Raw genomic sequence first — 22516 nt, 5'->3', positions numbered from 1 at the left:
TGCACTGTGTCTTTTGGCAGAAACGCTTTTAAAGACTTGCAAATATGAAATTGCAAAGAGAAAATTAAAATAAATCTTATCTTATCTTATAAATTTACTCCTTGCGATGAGAAACACACAGGTAACTTTAAAAAGCTTTTGATGCACCAGCCTGAGCAAAAGGTAGTGCAAATTTGCAAGCAAGCGATTAAAGCACAGCTACTAAGTTGCTGATCAGACAAAATAAGGGTTTAAGTTCAGCGAGTGTTGTACAATGATAGGTGCAGGGGGCTCCCAAAAGGGTACATTTCGGTTGATCACTTCCCTGTCAGTCTGATTTTCTTCCCTTTCCTGCTGGGTATGTTGCTCTCTTCATCACATGCAATTGCAGTTTTTTTTTTCTCCTGAGAAGAAAATGAAGGCGGCGCCGAACAAGAAAGTGAATCACTTAATTAACCGCCATTCCCATAATCTACAGCCAACAGAAGTGGAAACAGTCCGACTGTCGAACAAAACCTGTTCGGCAATGCCCATGTAGGCATCGTACAAGCAATTTTATCTGCTGTAAATTGTATAACGTGCTCTTAGACAATTCGGCGCAGACTCAAAAATGTTGTTTCACAGCTGGTCTTGTTGTCAGCATTTGTGATTGCGGCTTTGACTTGTTTAAACAGGCTGGCAAGCCATCAAACTTTTCTGGAATGGCATTAGTCCTCAGAGATGGTTTGTCGCGCTACAGTGACTGTGCTGCCCATCGCTACGAAGGGCACCCGAATTCTTCAAAACGAAACTGAAACCATCTTCTTCCTACTATCTGCTGCCATCTGGCGTGTTTCCCACCACCGGCAGACAACACTGAGACAAACCCTCGCCCTGGTGGGACTATGAACCCGGGTGTGGCAGCTGGTTGCACACCACTGCCTTTTTACGGCATGGACTTGTTGATTGTAACCACCTTGTGTATTCTAGTTCAGTTCATAAAGTTTCGGTTTTAATCATCAGTTCGGTCGTCATCTACCAGGAAAGCAGGCGTTCTTGGTGTGAGTCGAGGGCTGCCTGTGAGGCCTGCATAGCAAAAATGCAAGGTTTCGTCGCCACTGGATCAACCCACGCTTTCGGACGTCGTCGGAAGTTTATGGACGTTTAAGCAACGCTCCAGTGCTTGAGGATACGTCGTTACTGCAAGGCATCTTTCTGCTTCGCCGCGACAATCGCCTACACCAAGCACGGTGCACGCTACAAGCGCTCTAACTCCCGACGGCACGGCACGCGAAACGCAAGGTGGGCTCATATTACGTTTCTCCGCACGGCGTGCGTCCACGAGACTCAGGCGCTGCATGAAATACGAGCCTTCCCGCAACTGGCATGGACGACGTTGAATCAACATGCCGGGGCGCCAGCGCGGGAGCTGCGAGTGGGGCCAGACCACGGCGATCAGTCAAGCTCTCGTTGAAGGTGAAAGAGCAGTACGAGGCTGACCGGGATGATCACTGCACCGAAATCGACGCAGCTTGGTCAAATGTTGAATGCGTCTTGCGAAAGCTATCGGGCGCGAAGCAAAGGGAGTTTGAAACCACCGAGGACACGCTTCGTGCGAGCTTCGCAGGATATAAAGACGCAGCTGCCAAATACGAAGCTTTCTTGGTGACCACGAACTGTCCTGAAAGCTTACTACAACGCGACCAACAAAGGGAAATCGACGCCAAGCGTGAGGAGCTCGTCATGGGAGGTCTAGACAAGTTCCGTGCGGTTCGCAACACTGCGCAGGACACAATGTCGCAGAGCTCTCGGTCCACCCGTTCCGAGCACTCTTCGTCATCCCAGCAAACCAGCTTGTCTACGATTACCGTAGCGGCGGCACAGGCACGCGCGGCAGGAGAAGCGGCCAAAGCGAAGGTGCTTTTCAGTCGAAAAGAAGCAGCCATGAAGGTGGAGAGGGCCAAACTCGACGCTGAAATCGAGATTCTGCACCACGAAAAAGAGGCAGCTGCGGCAGACGCGCATGCGGGTGTTCTGGAGGCTGTCGGGGAGCAGGATGGCGGGGAGAGCCTTCGTGCGCTCCCCTTGCTTGATTCAAATAAGCGCACCGAGGGCTACGTTCTGGCCCAAGCCACCACACATGACCCAAGGCATGTCTCTTCGGAACCTCGCATGACTGAGGCCGATCACGGAGATGTCCATGATGAAGTGAATGTGCATGCACCGATTGAGGAGCGCCAGACTAGCCGGCAGGCGGATCAGCGATCAATGAACAGCTTGGCCGCAGGCGGCACCAGTTCCGAAATGACCGGCATCGTAAAATTTCTGTGCTGGAAGGACCTCCTGTCAACTAGGATGACACAGTTTGATGACCACCCCAATGGTTTTCGGGCATGGGCATCCTCCTTCAAGGCAATGACGAGTGGCCTCGACCTTTCTGCCCAGGAAGAGCTAGACTTGCTCATCAAGTGGCTTGGGCCGGAGTCATCTGCACAATCTAGTAGGCTACGGTCCGTGTATGTGCAAGACTACGAAGCAGGGCTAAATGCTGTCTGGAAACGGCTGAACGACGCCTACGGCAGCCCTGAGGTCATTGAAGATGCCCTCATGAAGCGTCTAGAAGACTTCCCGAGAATACCCTATAGGAACAACGTGAAGCTCCGAGAACTCGGCGACCTCCTCATTGAACTGGAGACAGCGAAGGCTGACCCATACCTTGCTGGTCTAAAGTACTTGGACACAGTACGAGGTGTCAACGCCATCGTTGCACAGCTTCCACCTGGGCTTCAGGAGAAATGAATGTCGGCGGGATCAAAGTATAAAAAAGACAATAACACCGCATTCCCACCATTTTCATTCTCCTCAAAATTCATTAGAGACGAAGCTGCAATGTGGAATGACCCGATCATACTCCATCAGCAGCATACTTTGTCTGACATCCAACCAAGGAGAAAGAAGCAGGCTTCCAACGCCGTCAAAGGAAAGACAACAGTGTCCTCCAGAAAAACTGATGTGGATTCAAAGCCTGAAAGCTGTTACGCGACAACCCTGAATTCCGACGGACAAAAAGAAAAGGAATTGAGGGACCTAAGTAAGTGGTGCCCCATCCATGAGAGACCACATTCTCTCGAAAAATGCCGTGTGTTCCTTGGGAAGACCTTCGCCGACAGCATCACCTTTCTGCGAAAGCAAAGGATTTGCTTCAAGTGCCTGAAGTCTATGGGCCACTTCTCAAAGCAGTGTGAGACAGGCATTGGGTGCTCTGTGTGTGACTCTACCAAACACCATGTAGCGCTTCACCCGATGGTTACGCGCACATACAGCCCTTCTAAAACTGCAGAAGGAGAAGACAACACTCAAGAGACAGGAGGAAACGTCACTGCTACGCGCACCGAAGTGGGTGACAAGGGCGATCAAAGCAAGTCTTGTGCGAGGATCTGCCTGGTGAACGTAACCCACGAGTGTCAACCGCACAAGGCAGTAAAGGCTTACGCCATTTTAGATGATCAGAGCAATCAGTCACTGGTGACGTCGGAGCTCCTAGATCTCTTCCTTGTTGATGGGGTACCCACAGGCTACACTTTGAGGACATGCTCTGGAATAACGGAAGTCACTGCAAGGTTGGCGAACGGCTTCTCGGTTCAAAGTGTGAGTGGTGACGTCGACCTGAAGCTTCCACCGTTGCTTGAGTGCAATGACATTCCTAACAGCAGGAGCGAAATACCAACACCTGAAGGTGCTCGGTGCTCCCCACATCTCCAGTCGATAGCCTGTTTCATCCCTCCGCTGGAACCGGAGGCAGAGATATTGCTTCTTCTTGGCCGGGACATTAGGGCCCATAAGGTGTGTCAGACATGCAACGGTCCGCACGATGCGCCTTACGCCCAGAAGCACGACTTAGGCTGGGTGATAGTTGGGAATATTTGCATCGGCCGAACGCCGAAGCCAGGTACCATCAACGCACTGAAGACTCACATCTTGAGCAACGGATGTCCATCTCTTCTAGAACCTTGTGACAACCATTTTGTGGTGAAAGAGCACCCTACTCTGGCTTTACCCGGCAAGCATGATCCCACGCTGGATTATGGGTTGGCAGCGGAACCGAAGAACTTTGCCTGTATGCTGTTCCAAACGACTAGTGAGGACAACGAGCTCGCTCCCTCTATAGAAGATAGAGCATTCCTTGACATAATGGAAAACGAGTTCGTCCAAGATCAGTCTAACAGCTGGGTTGGTCCTCTTCCGTTTCACATACCGAGATCCCAGCTGAGCTGCCAAACAGGCAACAAGCCTTGTCCCGCATCCTCGGACTACGTCGCACTTTGCGTAGGAATCCCGAAATGAACGCGCACTTCGTGGACTTCATGAAGGAACTGTTTGTGAATGGCTATGCAGAACCTCTTCTACTGCTCGCTGATGGCAAGGAGTGCTGGTACTTGCTCTTGTTCGGGGTCTACCACGCTCACAAGCCAGAGAAGATCAGGGTCGTCTTCGACTCCAGTGCTCAGTACAAAGGAGTGTCTTTGAACAGTGTCCTTCTCACAGGTCCGGACCTCACAAACAGTCTCATAGGAGTGCTGATACGCTTCAGGAAGGAGACAGTGGCACTGATGGCAGACATTCAGCAAATGTTTTACAGTTTCTTTGTCCGTGAAGATCATCGCGATTTTCTTAGGTTCTTGTGGTTCGAGAACAACGACATGTCAAAAGAGATTGTTGAATACCGCATGAAAGTGCACGTCTCTGGGAATATTCCATCGCCCGCTGTGGCTACCTATGGACTTCGGCGAACGGCTCGACAGGGCTCACTGCTGTACGGGGAGGAAGCAGCAAAGTTCGTGGAAAGAGATTTCTATGTCGACGATGGCCTCAGTCAGTTTCCACTGAGGAAGACGCCATCAACCTGCTGCAAAACACACAGGAGATGCTGGCAACGGCGAACATACGACTGCATAAGATTGCTTCAAACAAGGAGAACGTGCTAAAAGCATTTCCGGTTGAAGATCACGCAAAGAACTTAAGAACTCGACTTTACTGCAGAGACGATGCCCGCGCAACGCAGTCTTGGGCTCCTTTGGAATGTGCGCGAGGACACGTTCGTATACCATGCTCCTCCTCAAGGCAGACCCTGCACGCGGTGTGGTGTTCTGTCCACTGTTAATGGCCTCCATGACCCGTTGGGTTTTGTGGCTCCAGTGACAGCACAGGCAAAACACTTTTTGCGTGAGATCACAGCGGAAGGATACGACTGGGATGCTCCGCTTCCAGCTCACAGAGCGCAAGATTGGGAAGACTGGAAGAGCTCGCTTGGGGCACTGGAAGACCTGCAGATCCCCCGGACTTACGCAACTTCAACAATGCTTGAAGCTGAGCAAAAGGAAATTCACAGCTTTTGCGATGCGTCCACAAAAGCCGTCGCAGCCGTAGCATACCTCAGAGTTGTTGACAAAGAGGGTACGCAACATGTGGGTTTCATAATGGGAAAAACAAAGCTGGCACCCCTGGCCGAACCTACTGTTCCAAAGCTCGAGTTATGTGGAGCTGCCCTTGCAGTCGAACTGGCTGAACTCGTGCAACGTGAGCTGGACATTCAGCCGGATGCAGTGAAGTTCTAGATCGACAGCAAGGTCGTTTTAGGCTACATCTACAATGAGACCACAAGATTCTACGTTTATGTGGCAAATAGAGTGTTACGTATACACAAGACCACATGGTCAGAACAGTGGAAATACATCCACACGAGTGAGAATCCTGCGGACCACGGCACAAGAATGGTGTCAGCGATGAAGCTCGAGCACACGACCTGGCTCAGTGGCCCCCATTTTCTCCTGCAGGGCGATGAACCAGCCCTACCCAATCCAATCAGAAAATCCCATCTCCAAGTGAGGACAGAAAATTACGCCCGGAAGTCAACAAGCTCAGCAGTTACGTCATCCAGGCAAGTCGGTGCGGAGCGCTTCCTTAGGTTTTCGAGCTGGAAAACCTAGGTTCGCGCAGTGGCATTTCTTCTTAGGGCTGCACAGCATGTCAAGGGTCTGACCGCGCAGGAAAGTGCCGCCGAATGTCTTTCTACAGTGAGAACTGTAGTAATTCGTGCTGTTCAGCAGGACTGCTTCTCTCAAGAAATAAGCCTCCTCGAGGACAAAAGACCTGTTCCCAAGAAAAGTCCCCTTCGAAGACTCGACCCATTCATTGATGGTGTGATGAGGTAGAGGACAGTGGTGGTGCGCGCATTGGAGACAGCCTCAACGACGACGAAGTTAAACCGTTAAACGTGGACAATCACTTTGCGGGGGTATGTTCCGGCTAGGTGTCGCCCGAAGAGAACTTGCATAATAGCCGAGGCAATAATGTGACGGCGGAGAATTTGAAGAGAGCGTGTCTGGGTGACAGTGGATGATTCGGGAGAACACGGTTATGAGGGCTACCCACAAGACGCGGTAGCCGTGCTCCACCGAGGCCGTCGTCAGGACGCCCGGAAAACCAGCAAGGCTGCAGTGCCACCCGTGCCTTATCTGTGTCGACCGCGCGTTGAATCGCCGGAATCGACTGTGTGACGTCTTGTCCCCCTCCCCCCCCCGTGTCGATCTACCAACAGCCTCCGAGAACTGGGACTGGCCAACACCTTATCATTGAGTGCGCCCTAACAAGTGAGACGTTTTATCGATCACGGGTGTCCCTTCAAGCGTAACTGTGAACTCTTGATTCCTTTACGCGCATACAGAGCTTGGTGTCTGTAGGATTGACTTTAGTGTTGCAGCCTATTTCTAGCGGTAGCGTACTGTGATATCGTTAGTAGCTCGTCTCGTCTCGATAAATGGCCTAGCCACCAATACCATCACAGATGGGAACGGCCTTGTGCGATTCGGTGGCCGCCTCAGCAGAGGGGATCTACCCAAAGAGGAAAAGCATCCTCTCATCATACCAAGCCGACACCACGTCGCCACGCTGCTCACACGTTTCTACTACGAGCAAGTGCAGCATCAAGGCTGTGGGAACCTGGGTTACGGCGGCCTAGCTTGATTCTCGAGATTCGGCCGCGAGGCTAACTCCGCTGAACACCACCACGGATCGACAACTTGGCGTAGCGGCAGCGAACAGCAAGGAACACAGGACACAGAATTCGCCCACTCCGACGCTTATTGCAATGCAATAAGGGGACGTCGAGCGCGTCGCTCTACACCGCCAAGACCACCTTAGCCAGGACGGGAGAGACAGGCGCGAGGGCGGACAAAGGAAGGCCAAAAAGGAGCGAGTCGTACTTACGGCCGCTCCCGACGATGGTTCGCATCCAAAGAGACTCTCCCTCCGTCGTTCGCCTCGGACCAGGCCACCGGAACTTCCGGGCAAACCTGTCACGTGAGGGGTTCAGCCGCGCCCCCTCGCTCTCACGGGCATCCTCCCGGAGGGGGAAGCGCGCCACCGCGAAGAGAGAAGTACCACCCTTCTCGCCTCCGCGGCGGGCCGAGAGAGATCAGAAAGATGGCGGAGCTCCGCAATCCCCACAAGGCCGACACTTTACTGAAGGAGCAGTCAGGTCAGCTGGTCTGTGGATCATCGGCGGCAAGGGACGCATCTTGTCCATCGTAGGGAAGTGCGTCACGTGCAAGAAAGTGCGAGGCAGTCACAGGAGCAGAAGATGGCCGATTTACCAGTAGACCGGCTGACCACCGAGCCCCCTTACCCCAACGTAACCGTCGATGTCTTCGGACCATGGCTGGTTGTTGCTCGCCGTACAAGAGGTGGAATGTCCAACACTAAACGCTGGGCGGTGTTGTTCACGTGCCTAAGTATTCATGCAGTGCACATCGAGGTGATCGAGGCGATGGACACGTCCAGTTTCATCAATGCACTCTGAAGATTTCTCGCAATCCGGGGACCCGTCAAACAAATCCACTCTGACTGTGGCACAAACTTTGTGGGAGCGTGCAGAGAGATGGGAATCAACCCAAATGATCTGGGAAGCTTGACACTGGGGAAGTTTCTCAACGGAAAGGCTGTACGTGGGTATTCAACCTTCCGCATGGGTCTCACATGGGTGGAGTTTGGGAGAGAATGATGGGTATCGCTCGTCGAATATTGGATTCCATGTTGCTTCAGACGCACCATAACCGTCTGACCCACGAGGCCCTTACGACCTTCATGGCAGAAGTCTCAGCTATCATAAACGCAAGGCCCCTCGTTCCCGTATCCTCTGACCCGGAAAACCCCATCATTCTCACACCAATGGCGACCTTGACGCAGAAGCTGGGAGCTTCAACTTCAGGCTTTGGGGAAGCTCTACCAAGCAATCTGTACCAACGTCAGTGGCACCAGGTGCAAAACTTGGCCAGTGAGTTCTGGAAGAGATGGCGCACCGGGTATTTGACTACCTTGCAACAGCGAATGATGTGGCAGATCGCTCTACCTGACCTCAAGGTCAGAGACTTCATCTTGCTCAAGAAGAAACAGGTCAATTGGTGTGAATGGCCGGTTGGGGTCGTCACTCAGTGCATACTGAGCGCCGACGGGCACAGTCGAAAGGCTGAAGTCAAGACAGCAAAAAACGGGATCGTTAAGATGTTCATCCGTTCCATATCAGACATTGTTCGTCTGATGACTACCTGATATCATTGTGGCGCCCACGAAGCGGTGCACCAGACGGGGAGTGTGCTGCCCATCGCTACTAAGGGCACCCGAATTCTTCAAAACGATACCGTAACCATCTTCTTTCTACTGCCTGCCGCCATCTGGCTTGTTTCCCCCCACTGGCAAACAACACTGGGACAAACCCCCGCCCTGGTGGGACTATGAACCCGGGTGTGGCAGCCTGCACTTCAGAGATGATGAGCTAAGGTGTGGCAGCTGGTCGCACACCACTGCCTTTTTATGGCATGGACTTGTTGATTGTAACCACCTTGTGTATTCTAGTTCAGTTCATAAAGTTTCGGTTTTAATCATCAGTTCGGTCGTCATCTACCAGGAAAGCAGGCGTTCTTGGCGTGAGTCGAGGGCTGCCTGTGAGGCCTGCACAGTGACACTGCATCACCATTGGCAACAAATTCATCCGCACGGATGACGTCAGTGGCGTCTAACTGCTTCTCACACAAGTGCAAATACTTGGAGCCAAAGCAGAAGTCATCCGTTTCTTGTCACGGAATGGCCCAGTTCCATCTATAATGTTGTCCTCCGTTGCTGGGTAAACAGAACAAGGAAACTCCTACCGTTGTAACCTTGTACCCAAGGCGCCAAGCCCGGGACACAACACGTGTTTGGCATCGTCCTTTGCACGCACTAATTAAGTTGCATAATAACAAACAGCGTGAGAAGTTCATCGCATGGCCTTTCCACACCAAAAACACTCCCAACTGACCTCGTCCTTGTCGCCTTGGCCAGCACTCTACTACCCGTGGAGTGCCCTCAAACAGACGGCGGTGCCACCGCGCGGCGGCCAAAGGCAGCATATGAAGCTCACCCTTAGCGTTAACGGAGCAGTTTCATGACCAATAAAGCATTAAAAGACTCCGGCCTGGAAGAACTGAACGGCTGAGTCAACGCAGCACCTTGTGGCCAAGGGTGCATCCACTTGCTGTGCAGATCGCCTGGTCAGCAACAAAACATGCACTTTGCAGCCAGCACAGTCAGTGGCAGAGCGTTCATGCGCACACGAAGAAATGGTGGTGCGGGGTTGAGTGAAGGGGCAAGACAGACCATGTGGCAATACTCAAATAAAGATGTGCTACAGTTTTGTTTGGGTTGTAACAAACTGTTTGACCTGCAGAATTACTGAATGTACCGAATAAGTTGCTTCCCACAGTGCACTGTAACCAGGTCCTTTGAAGTGGTAAGTTACATTACTAACCAGCCACAAACCTTACAGTAGCGTTCAGATAAGGCTTGAATGAGCCCCTGCTTTTAGCAAGGTGAGGTCTATTTAGTTCACCCGCACAACCTGGGCCAGTCCCCTAGATGCTACACTCTCCTACTCACTTTTACACTGCAGCTTGAGGCATGTGGATTGCACATTTGATAAATGCTGAAATCAGTGCGTATGCAAGTGAGTGCGAACCAGGCTCAGGGCATTCCCTGCACTCAAGCAAGAACAGGTGAGAGAGAGTCACAGGACAATCACAGAAGATGTGTTAGAGCTGGTTTGGCTTGTAACAGTCCCAGCATCAAGCTTGCTCCAGAAGGGTAGGCTCAATTGGACAGACACACCATAGGTGGCGTAACATGCCGAGAATACACATACCGGGGTTGGGCAGTTCTTGCCCCGATCGAGGGCATCCTGGTCAAGAAGAATTTTCACGAGGCGTGCGCTGTCACTCTGGAGGTAGTCCCTGAACCACTGTGACGCCTCTTCAGACACCTCGACAGCGTTGTAGCTGAAGGTCCGCATTCTGTGAACAAGATGTGAGCAGTTGGCATTGTACTCACACAGTTTAACTATGGGTGAAAGTTGTCATGTAAATAAAATAAATGACAACCACCGGAGGCTCTGGTTAAAGTAAAGTTTTACAACAATCCGCAATTCACCGTATCAACTCTTAGAAGTGAAAAAAATTTGATTAGTCAAAATTTATGATTTTATGTTGCCTATAAAGGCAGACCAACAGCAGCCTCAGCTGCAGTTCAATGTGACTTACATCTATGAGTAGTCTTAAAAAGGAGCCAGCATGATTGGAAGGCCAAGCGTTATAGGCCAGGTTATGAGAAGGGATGAATTCCAGAATTTTTCTTCAACCGCAAAGCTTCTGAAAAAGCTGCATAGCTTTTTCTTTCAAGCTGCATCGTTGTGTCGCTGCATTTCAAGTACAGTGTAGATGTGGTTATCAGGTACGCACGAACTAAAGGGTGCCTATTTTTTTTTTCTTTGGGTGTCTACGTTTGAGGAGGGCAAGGGGTGCACGCTGCGTCAGATGGCCGATTTCATCCTTCCTTTTTTCTTTTGCGACCTTAAGACGATGCTTCAGCTGCGCCGGAAGATCAGCAGACCCGCCGATAAACCGCACTACAAACGGTATTGTGCTTCGGCCAACCGCATCTTAAGCGGTATGCTTATGCATTGAGGTCTATGGGAGGCAAACCGGTGGTCGCAAAAACCCGCGTTATATCCGGTCCCGCACTATAAGCGGTTACGTTATAAATGGTCTACACTGTAGATGTCAAATTTTCCCTATATTGGTCGTTTAAAGGTTGATATATGAAAGCAAATAGTTCTTTCGGAGTGATCACATGAGCCTGGCAGCATTCATGAAGCGATCTCTGCACTGATGGTCAATTCCAGTAATTGTTTCAGAGCCAGTTTCTTTGCTTTACAGCAGAAAGTGCATGTTGCACTGGTCAATCTGGAGTGTATTCGTATGCTTCACTGGTCCCGTTAGATCATATTGTTCTTTAAAGCATGCCCTTTCTTGATCAGGGCAATGAATTGGAGTTGACTGCAACTCCAAGATATCATCATCATTACTTGCGCTATTGGGCAGCTAAATCTGGCCACTACCTAGTGTTTTCGCATTTAAAGGTCTGTCACAAGGCTGTGGCATGTAGCCCAACGTGCAGCAGTGACTCTTCATACTGGCAACATGCATTATACATGCTATGCATGCTAAAAATATGAGAAGCATTGATAAAATTGAAGTTCATATTATTGGAACCATTAATTTGAAACAGGCTTCGTGATAGGCATCAAAATGAGTGCCCGTCCCTCAAGTTTAAGGTAGAATATAAAAATTGTGTTCAAATATAGTACTTCAGAACAAAAAAGGCGCCATTCATTGGGAAAGTTGCAGCCTGAGCACTGATCCACTTTCTGCATATGAAGGGACACAATGCCAACAAGATTTATGCCGAGCTGGTGGTGGTACTATATGGTGATGAGATTGAGTTTGAGTGCATTTTGAGTTCTGAGTACGTTCTGAGTACATTTTGAGTTTTGAGCACATTTTGAGTTTGAGTACATTTTGAGTTCTGAGTCCATTTTGAGTTCTGAGTACATATGAGTTTTGAGTACATTTTGAGTTCTGAGTCCATTTTGAGTTCTGAGTACATATGAGTTTTGAGTACATTTTGAATTCTGAGTACAAATGAGTAGCCTAGGAGGCACCTATGGTTGGCTGTTAAGTTTCATTTGTCACTTTGGGCTCACAATTCCGGTTACCTGCGGGTACGGCAGCATTCGCAATGCGCATGAACGGTTGGTTGGGAGGTTGGGGGGGGGGGGGGGGGGGGGGGGGGGAGGGCGTCTGATTTAGCGGCTGGGCGTGTGAATAGTAATCGGCTGGTGAGGTCATAAAAAATGGTTATCGCACCTTTTCCTCTTGATGGATCCTCTAAGAAGGTGGGAGAGGGTGGTGGGAAAGCACACGGTGGCGCTTCCTTGCTGGTTGTTCGCCTGCTTCTGTTAACGGTTTTATATGCTAGGGTCAAAAAGGAAGAGGTGAGTGCCGGGGGAAGAGGGGTGCAGCGGCTGTCCCCTCCGCTGTTTCAAATGAGCTGTCAAATGAATTGGCTGGGTGACGCCCGTTTAGATAGAATAATGACCGCATTACGAGATAGACTGGGTGAAAATTCAAACTGATGTCGCTAAGGCATGTAAGGTATCAAAGTGAATGTCCCGATTAACGGAATCACACTAAGTAAATTAAAAATGCTTCCTGTGTATAGTCATCAGGCAGTCATAATAAGTCATAGATTGGGTTAAAATTCAAAATTATGCTGCGAGGGCGTGTGGGGATTCATATTCAAGGTCTATCTCGGGGACAACTTTCTGTGGCAATGCAGTCAAGGCTATGGAGCCGGACCACGCCTTTTCACTGTGCACCTGGAAGTAGTTCAACAAAAATAATTGGCTGGCGGTAACCTCGGCAATTCAAGAATATTTAGTTCCTAAGTTTTAGACTTGCATTGATAATGCCACTAAATTGCTAGGCAGAATATATGAAACAAAGATCATTTTTTTACATTTTCGGATATCTTTGGTTGCGGCTGTCGCCGCTGGCGTCGCAACGGTTCCCTCTCGAAAAAAAAAAAAAATATGGCGTTTTTGTTGACGGCTTTCAGCTATAGTTTCATACTAATATCAGCTCGCCACTTCATTCTCTGCATAGGATTTGTAAAGCTTCGCTGTCTAAACAAGCGAAGCGAGTGGTTTGCAAAGTGTACGGCCAAGTCAGACTGATGCAACCGGGACTCTCCGCCGTTTTCGCAATCTGTTCGGCTAGCCAGTTTCCCGGCGTAAGCGAGCGTGTGCATAAGCATGTGTGCACGCTGCTCTTTCAGTATACCGCGACCGCGCTATGTAAGTACGCCGCACATGCCGGTGCTGCTGCCCAATAGAAGAGTTTACAGATCGGTGCATTTTGTCAAAACTGCAGCGTTTACAAAATTCACTTCTTTTCTGAACGATATAGAGTCCACAGTAGGTCTGAGTTCTCCAGTTCACATCCGCTCGGGCCGTGTCCAGTCAAAGCGTTGGCCTGTGTTTACAAACAAATGAAGCGTGTGGAAGGAGACGCTAATGTTGCTGCATGCTCGGTGATCGTGGTTCAGCGCACTCAACTACGGAGCTTATGCGAAGAAATGAACTGTATCAATTGCGTATCGGTCACGCCGAAACTGAAACCGAAACTAGTTTATTGGGAACTACTTCGTGCAGTAACACAGAGCAGTTAGCTTCCCCCTCCCCCTCCCTCCGTAGCTTTCACTCCATTGCCACAGAAAGTTGTCCCCGAGTATAGATAAGGGGAACAACGTGGGATAAAAATGTGTTATGGATATATTACGACCTAGTCATGGCTAGTCATAGATTGGGTTAAAATTCGAATTCAGTTATAGGCGTGTGGCGTATAAAATTGAAGGTCTCGATGAGGGGAATAACGTGGAACAAATGCGAAAATGCTTCCTGATTATTATCGTGACATAGTCATGGTAAATCATAAATTGGGTTGAAATTCAAAATGACGCCAATAGGGTGTGCGGGGCGTCAAATTGAAGATTGCGATGAGGGAAATCACGTGGTACAAATGTGCGGTATGGCTATATCATGAGATAGTCATGGTTAGTGATTGTTTGGGCTAACGTTCAAATTGAGGCCCCTAGGATGTGTTGGGTATCAAATTATTGGTCTCGATGAGGGGAATCACGTGGGACAAATACAAAAATGCTTCCGGGTTATAGTCATGACATAGCCATGGCGAGTCTTATCTTGGGTTAAAATTCGAACTGACCCCGCTAGGGCTTGCAGGGTATCAAATTTACGGTCTTGATGAGGGGAATAACATGGGACAAATAAAAAAAAGGCTTTGGGGTTGTAATTTATTTATTTATTTTATTTCAACATACCGCAGGCCCTTCAGGGCCCATTGCAGGAGTGGTTACAAAGAATTTAAGTTTTCATCTTAAGGATAACATGTGGGCATTCAAAAGGCAAGAAACAATAAAAATATAGAATACACATGAACAGAAGCATGCTATACAGTGTAAACGTCTAGTCCACAAAAAGAAATTATATAAAACTAAATATGCAATTTTTACTTTTATCACGGGTTAAAATTCTAGATCATTAATGGCTCTTATGAAACACTCTACAGATGTGCTGTTGATGGCGTCCGCCGGTAATTTGTTCCACAGTCCGATGGCTGATGGAAATGAAGAGTACTTATGTGTGTTTATGTTGCTATTAGGTTGCCTGATAGTCTTATTATGATTTGTGCGCGAAGAATGCCTGAAGGGAGCTTGGAGGTAGTTAGTTTGGGGTATTTTATAATGGTCGTGGAACAAAAGATGAAGGAACTTTAGCCTGGATATCATTCTGCAGTCTGAGAGAGTTCGGAGGTCTGCCTGTTTTCGTAGATCAGAAAGACTAATAAACCAGGAGTAGTTGGAGAAGGTAAAACGCAAAGCCAGATTCTCTACGCGTTCAACTTTGTTAACTAAATATTTTTGGTGAGGGCTCCATATTACGTTGGCATACTCTAGAGTTGGCTTAATTAGAGATTTATAGGCATTAAGTTTAACCATTACGGATGCCTGGCGTAGGCGCCTTCTTAAGAAGTTTAGCTTACCTAGTGCTTTACTACATATGTTGTCAATATGGCTTTCCCAGGATAAATTACTAAAAAAGGGACACCTAAATATTTCACCTGGCCAACCTTGACCACTTCAGTATCCTGAATTTTATATTAGAAATTTAAAAGAGTTTTCTTATTGGTGAAACTGATGCTGAACGTTTTGGTTTTGTTCAGTTTCATGCCCCAGTTTTTGCACCACACCTGGATAGAAGTTAACGATTTGTTAAGTTTTAGCAAATCTTCTGTGTTACTAACTGCTGAATACAACACACAGTCATCTGCGAACAGTCTAGTTGTAATAGATGAGTCAACAGAGAATTGGATATCGTTGATATAAGTTAAAAATAAAATTGGGGCAAGGACTGAGCCTTTCGGCGCACCAGAAAATACATCTAGAGTCTTCGAGTTGTGTTCATTTAAAGCAACATATTGTTTTCGGTTTTTTAAATAGCTCTGAATCCATGAGACAACTTCAACTCCTATTGCATTTAGCTTTGTTATAAGATCCTGATGGGGAATGACATCATATGCTTTAGAGAAATCTAAAGAGATTGCATCTAATTGTCCTCTTTCATTTTGTGTGTCGGCAATATCGTTAGTAAATTCAGCAAGTTGGGTAACCGTTGATAGACCAGCTCTAAAATCATGTTGAGGCTCGTAAAGCAGAGAATTAGATTTTAAATGGGTCATAATTGCTTTGAAGATAATATGTTCAAGCATTTTACAGCATGTGCTTGTCAATGAAATTGGCCTATAATTATTAAAATCTTGATTTGACCTTGATTTATGGATCGGTTTTATTTTTGTACAGCGCCAATCATCTGGAATTGTGGAGGTGTTCATCGGGGCTGTGTAAATATTGTACAGGTATTTTGAAGTCCACCCAGCGTATTTAAATAGAAAGTTATTTGTTATGCTGTAAGGGCCAGGAGATTTTTTTAAGTCGAGCTTGCGTACAAGGCTGAGGACACCTTCATCGCCAATATTTATTTTAGGCATAGGGTTATTAATAGCTTAAGGTTTTAAAGGGGTCCTGAAATACCTTCCGCCGATGCGTGGATGTCCTTGTAACCAAATACAGCAATGTATTAGCAATTTCCTTCCGCAAGAATTTTGTTGAAGCGATGAGTATTAGCTGAGAAATCGTAAATAAAAAACCGCGCATTATCGACACGCCGCGCTTCCTCCTCCTTTCAACTTACTCTCCGCTGTTGACGGCGAGCGAGCCTTCCCTCCCATGATGCCGCGGTCCTCGGCGGTGACGTACTTCCGCTATTGCGCTGCTCACACAGCCGTCTGCTACGGGCAAGCTTTGTTGACACCATGAATACCACACTCCGCTCAAGGCTGGAAAAGCGAACGAAAAATCTGGCCCCATGTGTGCGGCGGCCTGGCCTTGCCCTTTCGCGGTGTACGTTGCTGCAGAACTTTGCTATCGGCGGCACGCGACTTTTTATCAGCGGTGAACTCGCAGCCGCACGGGGAGTATCCTGCGCTCGCTCCCTTGGATGCACAGCGCACTGTTTATCCAAAAAGCGCCGTATCAGATGTGGCCCCGCTTGTGCCGGGTCTTATTTTGTGGCGGTGGTAATTCCTGCCGGCGGCATGTGAAAAAGACATTTTAAACCGATACAGAACCCGTGCACAAAACGCCAGTTCAGCTTGGGGCGACGCGTGGTGGAGAGCGGCAACGTTGCCAAAAATTGCTCCGCCGCGGCTCTGAGCTTTCTAGCGCTGGAGCGAGCACCATTTCTTTGACAATATCAAACATCGGTTGCCCTGGCAACAAGGCACAAACCGCTCTAGAAGTCAGTTACGGTTGCGTGATCCCGGTTCAGCTTGGGGCCCCACCTCGCGGCATATGGGCACTACAGGCATACTACTCACTCCCATTTGGAAGTGCGAGATGCGTTTGGCATTACAGGAGGCGATGGTGTGTGTGTTGCGGACGCCTTTGTTTCACGATGAAATGCGACGTTGTGCTTCTGCGGGTGGATAGTGCTTCCCATGGTCTGGATTATCTTTCTCAAGCGGCGTACGACTCAACCTCGCATGGCGTATGTGCAGTGTGCGTGGCTAAAAGCCATCTCGGCTTGTGCGCCAGAGTTAAGTGACTTGCTGTTCGTCCCCGCAAACCGCGCGCGAGGTGAGTGCCGAATTTACGAGGGGCAGGAGGAGGCAACCCATCGTCTGTCAATCGCGGTTCGGACTTGCAACGCATATTGTGACGTTGTGTTCGTTCGAAACGCATCTCTGGATTGTTTGGAAGTTGAATAAAATGTATGCGTCCAACCCGGGCATTCGGCTCAGGGCGTTCTCTGCGATTGCAAGAAAGAAGTGCCACGGGGCTTCAACGCTTTCTTTATGGAACGTACTCAAGTAAGAGAATATTCATGTCGTGTTATGGCCCTATTGCATTCAATACAAACGGTTAAGCGTTTGTTTACACTTGTTTCGTTTGTCGTAAAATGTCCAAGCACTCCGGCACTCCGCTGGCAGATCAGCCGGCGAGCCGACGCTCAGCAGACGACTCGTTTCTTTTCCGGAAGTGCGTGAAAAAGCCGCCCAATAGCAGGATGTCTAGCTCATGACGAACATCTGGGAATCGATGATGTAGACATGTGAAGATGGCGGCGTCCAAAACACGAAGGAAAGGGTGAGAAAAAAGCGACAAACATTGCAACAAAAGTGTGAGCTTTCCGCTGCGCGTAAAAGAGTAATACTTGGCACGGATGATGTTGACGACCCAATCTAACGATTTCGATAGTCAATTTAGTGTGCTCAAAACGCCTTTCAGGGCCCCTTTAAGGCTACTTGTGAGCAAGAACAGGTAAATACTGATTGAAAAAAGCTATTAAACTTTTCAGCTATGGTTACAGGATCAGCCACTGTAGCATTAGGCGATTTTATTTCAGTGACTGAGGTCTTTTCAGCAGATAGATAACGTCAACACTTATGCGGCTTGTGGCGCCTAAACGAAGGCAGCGTGTTCATGAAGAAATGCTCCTTTGCGGTGCGCACTTTGTCTCGCATCTCAGTGATAAGGATTCCAAGCTGGCTTTTGTCGCCACGCTTGAGTTGCCTTTTAATCTTTCTTTTTAGGTGAATTACTTGTCTCGTCACCCAAGGGTATTCCCGGTTAACACGTTGCTTTCTTACCGGTATAAAGTGTGCTTCGCAAAACGAGACAATCGCCTTAAAGCGGGACCACATCGTGCATACATCAGCAATAGCATAGAATTGGGCGAAACAGGATTCTAAGTATTTCAAGATAGCTGCATCATTTGCATGGGTGTAGTCTTTTAAAAAAGGTGGTTTTGGGCTTTTTCCTTCTTCGCGAAGTTGAAAAATGGCAGGTTAGGTTTAGCATCATGTGATAGGAGATACCAGTCTCTACTGTGGTCGTACAATCTTCTAACGAACTACTAACAAGCATAAGATCAAGTGTAGAGGAATACCTAGTGTTATCGGTAACAAGTTATCAGTAAAACTGAAGGCAGTGAACAGTAAAGAATCGGCACTTGAGGTTTCCTTGCCATCATGCATCAGGTTAAGCCAATTGATACCTGGTAGATTAAAATCTCCCGTAATAATTATTTTTGAGTGAGAATTAGTGTGTCGACCTAAGTAATCATGAATTACTTCAATATATTCTGGACCAGATTTAGGTGGCCGGTATACATCCCCCAAAGTAATTGCTTTGTCACAATACGAAAGTTTGCACCACACACTTTCATGGTTGGTGATGTCAGGCATGCGAGAAAATTTAGTGTTGTTTTTTATGGCAACAGCTACACCACCACCCCGTGAGCCTCGATTGTTGCGGAGTAGCTTATACGACGAAGGAACAAGCTCAGAGTCCTGCACACCGGCGTGCAACCAAGTCTCCATTATGACTATATAACATGGGGATTGTGGGTTAAAATTATACTTTCAAGAAGTGCGAATTTATTTACTACGCTGCAAGCATTAGGGCTGATAACTGGGAGAGTTTTTATATTTTCCTGTCATTTGCCTTCAGGAGTTCCTAGGCGTTTCTGTGAAGTCACGCGAATTTTGGTCTGTTCAATGCGACAGTTGTTTTCAGCATCCCAAACATATAGCTTGCCGTCAATTTTTATTTTGTTATAAACAAGCGATACCTTTGCTCTTTTTACTTTATCACCCATGGCAGATTTCCAAAGTTTTGCGGGTGTTTCCCAAACTGTCTTTGAAATATCTTCAGAAATTGAGATGTTGGAACCTTAGAGCTTATTGCAACAGGAGAGAATTTTGGTTTTTTCGGCGAAGTTATAAAGCCTGAGCATGACAGGTTGCTGACGCCCGCTTTGAGGGTAACCAATTCTATGAATTCGTTCTATGGAGGCTACATCGATACCTAATATGTCCTTAAAAATGTTCTTCTTCACTTTTTGTTCCAATGACTGCGTATCCTCCTTCGGATCCTCACTAACTCCGTAAATGACAAGATTATTCCTCCGGCTCCGGTTCTCTAAGTCGTCTATTTTTGCCACCGTATCCTGAACCTGCTTACTAGTTGACTGACAGGTCTTCGCAGATGAAGACAACTAAACCATTCGTCCTGTTTTTGCAGGCTTTGCTGTGCAATGTACCAGCTGCTGTTCACGCTTCAAGTACGGGCCTTATCGGAAGCTACAACGGTGTTAAAACGCTTCGACCTACATGGGACTTGCCTATCTACGATGGACTGGCGCATGCGTGCGGAACCCAGACAGTGGAAGCGTTGACACCCCCCGGAGTGGATTACATAAAACCAGTCTTCACAGGGCCTTCTTGTGGGCACGGCACAACTTCGCAGATGAAGACAACTAAACCATTCGTCCTGTTTTTGCAGGTTAGTAAATTTGGTAAATGTTATAGAAGTGAAAACAGGTTCATTATCGTTGTGCCGTGCCCCGAAGTGCTTGCTACAAATGCTTTGGAGTGTCTTTTGATGTTATTGTTGTTAGCCGGAGATGTTGAGCTAAATCCCGGACCCGAGGAAATAGAAAAAATGCTTAAAGAGCTCATGAAGGAGCAGAAGGGGATTGCTGAAGATATCCATAAGAATAAAGAAAACCAGACCGTGTTTTCGAAGTAACTCGACGAAATCAACCAAAAAATTTCCCAAATAGACACAGTCCTCACAAATGTAGGAAAAAATACGGGAAAGATTGCTCAGTTGAAGGAACAGCTAGCTATGCGAGATGTTTTAGCTTCTCAACAGCGTAAGTTGGCTGACTTTGAGGATCGCAGCCGGCAAAATAACCTAATTGTATTTGGGATTCCTGAGCCACCCAGTGAAACCAATGACGACTTAAGAGCGAAAGTTTTTAGAGGTATATTTGAAAACCGTCTAAATGTGACAGTTAAAACAATTGAGCAAATAGACAGAATTGGGAAAAAATGTGAGGATAAGACGAGACCGGTAATCATGCGATTTTACGACTTCAACAAAAAGGCTAAGATATTCAAGAACTGCAGCAAGCTAAAGGGCAGTGATATTTCCATTGCAAATGACCTCTCACAGGTTACTTTGCAAAAACAACGAAAACTATGGGAAAGTACGAAGGTGGAAAGGGCAAGCGGAATTAAAGTTAAGGTGGTGCATGATAGAATTACAGTGGGAAAAGACACGTTCGTTTGGGACGAAGCCAAGAATTGCAGGGTTAAAATAAGCAAGGAAAGCCCTGAGGCAAATGATTCCGCTTGACGATGTGATAACGACGCGGGAGAGTTAATCTTCATCAACATAAATGCGCGTAGCCTGGCAAATGCGCGCAGCCTGGCGCGTAGCCTGGCAAGAAGGTGTTCGAGCCTGGCGTAGCCTGGCTCGAACACCTTCTTTTCGAATATAACCCAGATATAGTCATTATCACGGAAACCTGGCTGCGGCCAGAAATTCAGGACTGTGAAATCATACCCTCAGCCTATCGTATGATCCGAAAAGACCGCGATACGCGAGGATGGGGCGTTGCTATTATTTTTAAAGAACAAATAAAGCTTGTACCCATGCAAAACAGCCCCGATAATGAGAGTATATGGTGTTCAACTGTTCTGTGTGGAGTACCCTGGGTGCTGTTTACAGGCCACCCAATGCTCCAGTGTCGTTCTTGAAATCAATCCAAGACTTCTTGTGTACTAGTGTATCCAGTAATACTCGATTAATTATAGCCGGCGATTTCAACTTGCCTGGTATAGAGTGGGATAAATTTTTAAGTAGCTCTACCGACATTAAGAATAGTGAGATTTTGTTTGAAATAGCATTCACACATGACCTTTACACAATGTGTCCGTGGTGCGACTAGGGTTGGTACTACATCGGAATCAGTACTTGATCTTGTGTTTTTGGATGGTCGATTGTCTGAATTTGACGTTGAAATTAATGATGGTCTTTCCGACCACAAACTTGTTTTGGTTTCCATAAAAGATGCGTTGCCAGCTAAGGTGGCTAAAAGAAAAACTTTTACCTATAGAAACTTCTCAGGGGCTGATGATGTCAGTATCCTTGATTACTTAGAGATGTCATTGTATTCATTCGATGGGGTGATTGACGTTGATGGGTTGTGGAGCCGCTTTAAAGAAATGGTTAACCATTGCTTGGAAAATTTTGTTCCTTTTCAAGTAAAAACAGTTAGAAAGCATAACCCCTGGATTAATCGTGAAATTATTCATTTAAAATGGAAAATAAAGCGCAAGAGAAAGAAAAAGGACAGGAATCCATTGGAAGTTAGGAATCTTTCGCTTACTCTTAAGCAAAAATTAAAAACTGCGAAGGAAAGATATTTTTCAGAAATGCTTACACAATTCATGAGCGTCTCCCCTCAGCGCTTTTGGCGTCACATTTCCCCATCACAGGAGAATGTCCAGTATATTACCATTAATGAATGCATCATCACTGATTGGAAAGAATTAGCCGAAAATTTTAATGAATACTTTCACTCTGTCTTCGATCGTCTTGCGGAATCATCCGTGGGAACTGGCTCAGAGCTTAATGGTTGTCTACAATCCAATATGTCGAGAGTTGTTCTGTCCGAGCAAGGAATATTGTCACTATTATTGGATAACGACACCGAAAAGTCTCCTGGACCGGATGGTATTCCGAATGAATTTTTAAAGCGTTATGCGGAATGGGTTTCTAAATATTTGCTAATTATATTCGAGGCATCAATGAAGCAACAGAAGTTGCCTCCTGACTGGCTTATAGCTAGAATTGTACCGGTACACAAAAGCGGCAATAGGTTCAATATAAAAAATTACAGGCCCATTTCAATTACTTGCACAATTTGTAAGATATTCGAACACATCCTATCCAAACAAATCTTCACTTACCTGGAAAGCTCAAGTAAATTCTTTCCGAATCAGCATGGCTTTCGACGTAAATTATCAACTACAACCCAGCTTGTTCAGACTATCCATGATTTTGCCAAGCTTTTAAATGAATCAGGCCAAGTGGATGCAATTTGCCTAGACTTATCAAAGGCTTTCGACCTTGTACCGCATGCTGA

The 22516-nt window shown here is 47.3% G+C and overlaps 1 protein-coding gene across 1 annotated transcript in view; it reads right to left on the bottom strand.

Moving 5' to 3' along the window:
• LOC144159791 (mitochondrial amidoxime-reducing component 1-like) overlaps positions 1-22516 on the bottom strand; it is a 129101-nt gene that overhangs the window by 24788 nt on the left and 81797 nt on the right. Inside the window, exon 5 of the mRNA XM_077691496.1 lies at positions 10190-10337. Within this exon, the coding sequence (XP_077547622.1) occupies positions 10190-10337 (148 nt within the window). The remainder of the gene's footprint in view (positions 1-10189; positions 10338-22516) is intronic.

This window comes from Haemaphysalis longicornis, unplaced genomic scaffold (genome assembly GCF_048455015.1).
Source record: "Haemaphysalis longicornis isolate Haplotype H1 unplaced genomic scaffold, Haemaphysalis longicornis Haplotype H1 scaffold_1, whole genome shotgun sequence".
Lineage (NCBI taxonomy): Eukaryota > Metazoa > Arthropoda > Arachnida > Ixodida > Ixodidae > Haemaphysalis > Haemaphysalis longicornis.
This window is presented reverse-complemented; position numbering and strand designations above follow the sequence as displayed.